Below are 9,681 nucleotides of genomic sequence, written 5' to 3' on the forward strand. Positions count from 1 at the left end.
AGAGGGGCCAGGCTCCTCGTCAGACTGTAAGTCTGGAAGCTCCTCAGAGCCTTCCTCTGACTCTGATGTCACTCCAGGCCCCTCCTCCTCCTCCTCTGATTCAGCTGCCGGGTCCACTGGCTGGCGAGGAATCACAACAGTTTCAGGGTTTTCTCATACATTATTCGAAGGAGTCGGGTTTACATGTGGTCTTACAGAATTGGTATTTGAGGCGATGACGTCTTTTTGCCCTCCAGGAACTGGTGTTCTCAGCATCTCCAGATGCCACTATCCGTATTTGGTCAGTCTCTGGCGCTTCCTGTGTGCAGGTTGTACGAGCCCACGAAAGTGCTGTCACAGGGCTTAGTCTCCATGCAACTGGCGATTATCTTCTGAGCTCTTCTGATGACCAGGTGAGAGTGAATCCAGAATATCTCTTCGCCTAGATTTTTTTTTAAAAAAAATAAGAATTCAACATAACAATAATGAAAGTCACGATTTTCTGGCGCCAACTGCTTATACACAATCTCAAACCTTTGCTTTTTATAGTATTGGGCTTTCTCTGACATCCAGACTGGCCGTGTTCTCACCAAGGTCACCGATGAAACCTCTGGCTGTGGTATGGATTTTGGACTTAGAATCTAAATTTAGTATTCTGTGAGAGCTGCTGGAGTGAGTGCAGTCTCAATGTGTTGGGCATCTGGGTAGGAATAACCTGGTTGGAGCTCCCTCACTTACGCGGTGATCCAATATTCTTTTCCTGCAGCTCTCACCTGTGCTCAGTTCCACCCTGACGGGCTTATTTTTGGGACAGGAACAATGGACTCCCAGATTAAGATCTGGGACCTAAAGGTAAGAATTGGCTTGTATTATGACAATGTTGGAAAGTTTTACTTTGCAAGACTGTTTATTAAGGATTTGCTGACACTGACCGTGCATATTCTAAAATATCCTTATCTTTTTAGAGCTTTGAATGACAAATGCTCTAACGCTATAAACTAGAGCTTGGAGATTTAGAATATCCCAGAAGTCTAGTAATATATCCTGCATAGTTTTATTTGTTGCTTATCTGCTATATTATCTGGTGTTTTAAATTCATAATATTATCTGCTGCTTTAAGTTCAGCATTATATTTTATCTCAAGAGTACTTTATGCTTTAAAGCCTTGCAATGCATACTTTTTGGAACACGTAATTAATCTTAATGAATTGAAATTTGAACTCAGAAATATCACTACTATTTAGATTGTTGGTTAATGCTTTTGTTCATAAGTAGGTATGGCCTTGTTATATACCATTATTTAGAAAGTTTTCATGCTGAAACTATAAGAACATGGAACTCGGCTTCTTTTTAGTTGCAGGACAAAAATGAGGGTGATGTTAAATATTCCTCTTCCCTAGAAGAATAGATTCAAAGAAGGGGATAACTTGAAATAAACCATCTCTTCATGAGTTATAATCACCGTTCTTCTGAATCAAAAGATAGTTGAAACAATTATGTTTATGTTTTTATTGCTGGATTCAATACAAAGATTTAAGGTATCTACATGACTGTGTAAACTAGTGTCTTGAGAAAATTTTTAGAGAGGTGACATAACAGTTTCTTTAGTTATCACTATGTTGTATCACCTAAAGCGAATGGAAGCACTTTCGCGACACACTAAAGGCTAATTTTATTTTCTTTCAATTTTTTAATCTCTTGAAATCTGATCTATCTATCTGAAGTATGTATACTCCTAGGTATTGCTGTTAATGTCACGTTGAGCTCAAAACATTATACAGGAATATTATTGAAAGGACAATGATCTCAAAGGCAGGGGAGAGACATGAGTTGTATTTCCTTGGAGGGTACATCATCACTCTAATAGCACTCATTACTTGCCTTCCTCAGGAGCGGACTAATGTCGCAAACTTCCCTGGACACTCTGGTCCCATTACTAGCATTGCCTTCTCCGAGAATGGCTACTACTTGGCCACTGCTGCTGATGACTCCTCAGTCAAACTCTGGGATCTCCGCAAGCTGAAGAATTTCAAGACGCTGCAGCTGGATAATAACTTTGAGGTTTGTCTAGTTGCATTTTGTTTGTCAGTTGTACGTTTTTGAGTCCTCTGTATTTTAATATAGCCACTGAAATCTCCTCTGACAGATTTTATCTAGCTGCTTTTAAAGCTTTGAAATCTCTTCCTTGGGATGGGACAAAACCTGTTTCCTCTGTATGAGAGCTTGGTTTCTTTTGAATTGTGTGCACCCTCACACTGCAGACTCTAAGGAGCTTACATTATAGTACAATACAAAATAATCCAAACCATAATAAATAGTCAGTAGTTCCCAAATAATTACTGGCTAGGTTTAGTTGTGACATAGACTAACCTTTATTCCAGGAAGACTGCAGAAGAGCAGTATTTCCTGAACATTAATAGGGAAGGCACCATTCCTGACATTGGGAGGCAAACTATTTCAGAATGTAAGATTCATAGCAGAAATGGTTATTTCAAGGATCCCATTTCCCTTAAAGTAGGGATTTACAGCATGTTCTCCCTACTTGTTTGTATTGGCTGGGTAGATTTAAAGTAGATGCTTTCAGAGATGTCCTAGAGCATGTGAACATGCAATGCTTTGCTTCTAGAAACCTATTTTCTGTGCTTTTCCTCTTTAGGTGAAGTCTCTCATCTTTGATCAGAGTGGTACCTATCTGGCCCTGGGTGGTACTGATGTCCAAGTGTTCATCTGTAAGCAATGGACAGAAGTTCTTCATTTCACAGGTATGAGATTGTTGGCATTTGTATGACTCTCCAGAGATAACTATACAATATGTCTTTTGTACTGGTGGTTAGCATCAGCACTTCGGTTATTTCTGCTCCCTTCTGTTTCTTTGAAGTGGTAATCATAGAGTGAAAAATATCTCATCTGACTGTCCTGTCTTTTTTCTACAGAGCATAGTGGGCTGACAACAGGAGTAGCCTTCGGGCACCATGCTAAGTTCCTCGCGTCCACAGGCATGGACAGAAGCCTGAAATTCTACAGCCTGTAGCTTCAGTTTCTAGGATGCAAAGCATCTGGATCCTATTCTTTGCTGTAATGAAAAACTATGGGATAAGCATGGGGTGTTGGACTGATGGAACATCATGTACATTATAGCTGCTGATGTCAGTTTTCTGTAGCATGGAAAATTGCCCACAGTTTTAAATATATTTGTTTTCCTCTGTGTTCGTTTTTCATGTAGATCTGTAACAGTAACAATACTTAATCAAAACCCATGCACTGCTGACTCTCTAGTAGGGATAGTGGCAGAGATGAGGATGGAGAAAGGGTTGGGGAGATGTGCAGTTTTTTGTATGCTGCTCTCTAGTTTCATTAAAAAAACAATATTCAACTGTAACAATGTGCTTTTGGGTGGTATCTTACATTTCAAACATTTGTATATTGAACTACATTTTGTCAACACACACATGTTGGTTCTGTTACAAATATTTATACATAACAGCTTTTGCATTTCTCACAGCATGAAAAGGTATCACATTGCAGCAATTTTGATAATGAATTCCTTAAATTTGAATATTTAGTATTCAGTATATAGGCACATTCTGAAGGCAGAATATTCTGGTAGCCAGCCATTGAAAAGGAACATTTAAATACAATCTCAAATAGGGAGCATGCATACTGCTTTGAAATGTGAAATCTGTTACTTGTTTCATTACAATAGACAGTAGTATGCTATGTGAACCAGGACCTGATTTGCATAAGGTGCCTTTCTGTGTTTAGATATCAGTGTGGTTTTGATCAGCCTTTTTCTCTTCTTATTTCCAAATACTTTCATTTTAGTTTCATTTCATTTCTTTCATAAATATATAAACATATACCAGTACATTTTATTCTGTATAAACATTGCTCTAAGCATCACTTGGTTATATTGGGATAAAACAAAGTAGTTAACCATGTTTTAATCTAACATTTTAGGCAAATCCATCTTCTGTGGTTAGTTTATGGATCATTGTGTTAGGCCAGAGGATTGAAATAACTCAGCAAACTGGTTAAATTAATCCTGGGAAGTGTGTTATATTACCACAGCCCCAGCACACTGTTTTCTTCAAATCCTGTTTTCAGAATTTACCTCAGAACATGCACACAGGAACTGTCACAGGACATTAAAACATCTAGTACATTTTAGATAGCAATATCAGAGATAGCCATATTTGTCTATAAGTTTGTCATTACACTTATTCAGAAAACCTAGATAGAATTTTTTTTACAACTTCTTGATTGAAAATATGGAACTGCAAGGTTTTAATTTTTAACGGTATCATATTTTCAGTTCTGAACTGGAAGACAAAAAAAAGTTTTTGCAACTCACACAACTTTGCTAGTGACATTGCCTCTTATATTCATGGAGATAAGCAGGATGAAAAGGTAAGTCATAGACCTTGAACAATAAAAAGCAATAGCTAAGATTGAGCAGATCAAAACAAAAGCACATCAACTTCTCCAGAATTTTTTTCAAAGAAGCTCAAAGTCCCATAAAAGCAGCTGAGGCCAGACATGTCAAACTCGTGACGTCGCGCAACGTATCGGAACTTTTTCCCCATTGCCGCACCAAACTGCAAGAAGAGTTAGGAATTATGCACTAAATTAAGAGCTTGCCCAGCTGAAGTAGTAGATTTGAAGATACACTGACTAAAAATATGAGAGTCATTATTAGAGAATGAAATAGAAGTAGGCTGATTTCTGATGAAACATTTTCCAGCATGAGGTTTCTATCCTGGACAGCATACTTTAAAAAAGGGATGAACTTCTTTTACTACTTTATTGGCATGGCAATGCTTTCACCACCAGTCTCATCCTCCTACCATCTATGCACTGAGTGAAAGAGGAATGACCACAAGTACAAACTTTTATACTGAAAGGATCCTGCAGAATTGGTTTCTGACCAAGTGGAGGCAGAGAAGCCAAGAGGCTTTTGTGATAACTATTCTGTTATGGGAAAACCTTTTCACGTAATTTACACAAAATACAGCTTACACTGAATTGGGAATATAGGTTGGCATAATCAGGAGTCTGATGTTTATCTGAGAATCTGTTCTTTAAAAAACAGAAGCAGAAAATTTGGATTTGACATTTGGAAAATGATTTATATTACAATTTGAAAATGGTTTATATTACAATTTGAAATTTGTAGGAATTTGTAACTGTCATTCATACAAGGAAAAAAATCAATTTATACTTTATTTCTATCAATTAGATACTCATTATAATATAATATACTGAATAAGCTGTTTAGAATCCCTTTGAATATAGAAGAAATTTTCCCAAGAAAACTGCAGGGACTTCTCCAGGCAGTTTCCAGGAGTCAGGTCATCTAAATTTCATACGAAAAGTAATTTGGTTACTGCTGTTTTCCAAGTCTGACTAGAAATATTACATAGGTACTTTCTTGTTTTGTTTTGTTTTGCTTTCTGCATTGTTTCTAGCTTCGCAATTGACGCTGAATAAATCTATTTTTCCAGTTACATATACTGTATTTCGAGACCCGTTATGCCGAACAAGTGCATGACGGGAATGGTAGTTTTTTCTGGGTCCTCCGGATCCGGAAGTAGATTGTTTTTCGCCGGAGGGTTAGGTCACGCGGCGCGGGTTGTTCTTCTAACGGGGCGTGACAGAGAGAAGAGAGAGAGAAGAGAGAGAGAAGAGAAAGAAAGGAGAAATTCCGCTTCCGGCCTGGGCTGGAGGTTCGCGCGCTATTCGTGGCCTGCGGTGTGGTGGCGTTTTAAAAAAAAGGCTGCGGCGGACTCCCGGAAGGCGAATCTTCCTCCTTGGCCTCGTGGCCCCCGAAGCAGCCATAAGGATTAAACTGAGGATTGTAATATTGCAACGTCCACGGGGGGGATTGTACTGCGCGCCATGTCTCTCATATGCTCCAGTGAGTGACCCGCTTTCTCCTTGGCTCCCGCTCTGCCTTCCCGCACAGCTGCGGCCCCGCACGGAGGGGGAAGGCGAGAGAGAGAGAGAGAGAGAGAGGCAGGCAGGCTCCCCTTTTAGCAGCAGCAGGAACTTTGCAGCAACTTTGGTGGTTAACTATGACAGTTTGCGAGTATTGCTCTGCCTGAGGGCTTGTAATGTTCACCGTCAGTGGGATCGCATTATGGTCGCTGTTGTAAACTGCAGGTAGACAGACCTAGGTATGAGCTGAGAGGTTGTCACAGGACAGGAAAAGAAATTCCCCCCCCTCCTCTCCAGAAGGCAGGACACCAAAGAACGGATTCAGTATTCTGTTTCAGTGTTAGGAGGAGAAAAACCCTTCTTCACAGTTTGGTACATCTTAGGGAGCTTTTTTTTTTTTAATTGATCACATTTTTAAAAAATAATGGGGTCTGCTGGAAGCAGTAATTTTTGGGAAATACTGCTATCAACTACTGTAGGCGTCCCACATCTCTAGCCTTTCATTTCGTTTTTCTTCAGCAAAGAAATGTGTATTTGTCTCTGCATATCTTATCTCTTTTTTATTTTTTTTATTTTTTAATTTTTCCCCCTTTAGCTTGTGAAAGGGAACGTTTGTATATTTTTCTTCCAATCACGTTTTCGTTTGTGTGATTACATTTTAATTATATAAATTACAGATTCGGTGATGTGGGCATACATTGCATTTGCATCTTAAGGCTTTAAGAAGTGTCTGTGAGCCTGATTTGCATAGATAACATATATTTTTAATAGTAGATTTTTAAAAGATTTTATACTAAACCGACTTTTTACTTATCTTCATTTGGGATTTGATATTTAACTGAATATTACCTTTTTGTAGTCATCTTGTGAAGGTAAATGTTGTGCAAGGTCCTGTTATTTCTATACATCTTTATATCCAAAGACAATTTAACATGGTTTGCAGAAGATACTTGTTTTATTCCCAATCACTTACCTATTTTAAAGCTTCATGTCTACCATTTAATCTATACTTTCCACAAAGGGAGAAATACCTACATAACTTTCTTAAGATTTCTGCAATATATCAATTATCCAGTTCCATTTTGGGCCTAAGTAAAGGACTTGATTTTAGTTACCTTCATTCTGTATGTTGAAAACCAGGGTGGGGGGAATGGACTCATACATCTGTTTTCTTGATGACTTTCAGTATTAGTATATATCAGAAGAAATGGATGGACGTTGGTCAATGTTTCATGATGTGTCTGTATTTAGACTCCTGTTTGGTGCCTTTAGCATGGCTTTATGGCTTTCTTCAGTATCCCGTCTTGCCCTTCGTGCTATTTAATATATGTATAAAACATCTGGAATTTGGGGAACCAGTATTACCAATAATTGGTGCTACCAAATCCTGTCTCTTCTTTCCAATGAAATTCAAAGAATCTTGCTATTCATTGAGGCTTAATCAACACAAAACAAAGATACTGTATTCCCGATCACTCAAAGTACAGACTGAGCATTAGATATTTAATCTATGTTATATAGGATTATGCTGCTCTTGAAAATTCGGGTCTTCACTTTCCATGTAATCTCAGATTCAGAGTTGAATATAGATGTCTACACTTTAGTGGTATCCAGAAATGCATTTTCACAACTGAAGTTAATACACAAACTGTGCTATTTTTCAGGGTATCCTGTTTGCTAATAGTAACATATATTTTAATTATATCTCCCCTGTTAATATAATGTGCTCAGCATAGGAATGCTTTGAACAATGCTTGATAATTTTCAGCTATGCTGCATCCAGAATATTACATTGCGATGGATTTCTAAACATCTGATTCCCTTATTCCAGCAATTTTACTGGTCAAGATCACTCAAAAGTTGTCCCTGTCAATATACTGACCTTGAAACAGTGGATTGTATTTTACTGCGTTGCGATTTTTGCAAGAATTTTTGGCAGGATATGAACACACATATTTTAAAATTGAGACCAGGGAGATATATTTTTGAATATGTTAAAATTTTGCTCTCAGAGGAAATTTCTAAAATTACAGTGGCAAAGGCAAATTTTTAACTATGGCTAGAAAAACAAGTATCAATAAATTCATAAAATTAAGTTTTAAAATGTTTTATGACCTATTAACTGTTAAACTGTGTTATCTTACGTCAAACTTTTAAACTACAGCATACCTGTATTTGCTACTTATGTGTTATGGCCACAGTAAACATTATTTACTGGTAGCATACTGGTATACACAATTTTAAATGGGTTTAAAAGTTTTTAAGCATAACTTTTTACGAATATTTCAATCTGTCTTAATGCAGTGATAATGAACCTTTTAGGCTTGGTGTGTCAAAAATTTGGAAAATGCCTAACTTCACCCTGCTATGTGTCCCATCCCCAATGAACAAAAAACAAATAATTCTGTATCTCCTGCCCATTATCTAGGCCTCCTGAACAGTGGTACTTGGCAGCAGTGCTGAGGCTCAGCCTGAAGCACCAAGGATCCCATAGCATAGCTTGTTACATTGTATTAATATTTTCAAAATGAAAGGAAAGATACATATTAATATTGTTGATAGAAGACAGGCCTGTCAAAAATTGATCCTGTTGTTTGTAAATGACTAAATCCAGCATTTTTTCTTTACCTCCTTTTTTCTTGCAGTTTCTAATGAGGTACCAGAGCATCCCTGTCTGTCCCCAGTCTCAAATCATGTTTATGAGCGAAGACTGATTGAAAAGTATATTGCAGAGAATGGGACTGATCCAGTAAACAATCAGCCACTGTCTGAGGAACAGCTGCTAGATATTAAAGGTAAGGAAGATCAGGAGAATTACTTTGTTGAATGCAGACTATCTAATCTGACTGATCTCTTAAAACCTTGTATGAAAGTCTTGAAAATATTTGTTAGTTTATTGTAAGATGTAAAGCGATTCCAAAATATCAGGACCAGGTTTAAGGAGAGGATTGTTCAACAGATCCATTTAGAACAACATTTCAAAAATGTGCTATATGTATACATCTCATTTATTTATTAAATTATATGCTGCCCATCTCCCTAACCAAAACAAGTCTTGACTAAAATGTATATCTGGCACTTCTCCCTAGTCAGAAATACCATCTCTGTTTACATTCACATTTTCTCACTTTCTACTTTGTCCATTGTTTCTATGTTGCTCTTTCCATCCGATTTGCTTGAACATCTGTCTCCAACTATATATCAATGTCTGTGGTCAGATTTGTGTCCTTTCTGCAGATTTTTTCAGTTCCTTTGGTTTTAAAATAGCAAGGCATAAATATACCATCTTTGCTTTTCCAGTCCCATCCATAGTCTTAAATTCTATCCCCAGCTGGATCACACTGGAAGAAACCTCCACAACAATAGGCAAAAAATAATTCACTAAAATTAAAGTTGACAAAACTGTCCTAGCCACGTTTTAAAGACTTGTGAAGGTAAATATTGGGGTTCTCTAGAATTAATGCTTGTATATATTTCATTCACAGTTGCCCACCCAATTCGGCCTAAGCCTCCTTCTGCTACCAGTATTCCAGCTATCCTGAAGGCCTTACAAGATGAATGGGTATATATATTTTTTCATACAGTAATCCAGAATTCATACTTTATTGTGAGCAAGTAAGTTCTGCCACTCGTGTAACATCCAGAAACAGATTTTGTGCTCATAGAACAAGGGATTAGTAAAAAAAATAAAAAATCAATAGGTTGATTTCAGATGTCATGAAAGCTATCCATTTTCACTTTGCTTTTCCTGTTCACAAGAGTGGAAAG

The 9,681-nt window shown here is 37.5% G+C and overlaps 2 protein-coding genes across 2 annotated transcripts in view; both read left to right on the top strand.

Moving 5' to 3' along the window:
- LOC107292671 (pre-mRNA-processing factor 19) overlaps positions 1-3,347 on the top strand; it is an 8,482-nt gene extending 5,135 nt beyond the window's left edge. The window contains exons 9-14 of the mRNA XM_015821782.1: positions 237-392; positions 529-598; positions 746-831; positions 1,870-2,040; positions 2,636-2,741; positions 2,913-3,347. Coding sequence (XP_015677268.1) covers positions 237-392; positions 529-598; positions 746-831; positions 1,870-2,040; positions 2,636-2,741; positions 2,913-3,010 — 687 coding nt within the window. The 3' untranslated portion in view covers positions 3,011-3,347. The remainder of the gene's footprint in view (positions 1-236; positions 393-528; positions 599-745; positions 832-1,869; positions 2,041-2,635; positions 2,742-2,912) is intronic.
- Positions 3,348-5,830: 2,483 nt separating this feature from the next.
- The window catches only part of LOC107292643 (pre-mRNA-processing factor 19), a 12,512-nt gene continuing 8,661 nt past the window's right edge, over positions 5,831-9,681 (top strand). The window contains exons 1-3 of the mRNA XM_015821754.1: positions 5,831-5,893; positions 8,559-8,708; positions 9,399-9,475. Coding sequence (XP_015677240.1) covers positions 5,875-5,893; positions 8,559-8,708; positions 9,399-9,475 — 246 coding nt within the window. The 5' untranslated portion in view covers positions 5,831-5,874. The remainder of the gene's footprint in view (positions 5,894-8,558; positions 8,709-9,398; positions 9,476-9,681) is intronic.

This window comes from Protobothrops mucrosquamatus, unplaced genomic scaffold, assembly GCF_001527695.2.
Source record: "Protobothrops mucrosquamatus isolate PMUCROS unplaced genomic scaffold, P.Mucros_1.0 scaffold1399, whole genome shotgun sequence".
Taxonomy (NCBI): Eukaryota; Metazoa; Chordata; class Lepidosauria; order Squamata; family Viperidae; genus Protobothrops; species Protobothrops mucrosquamatus.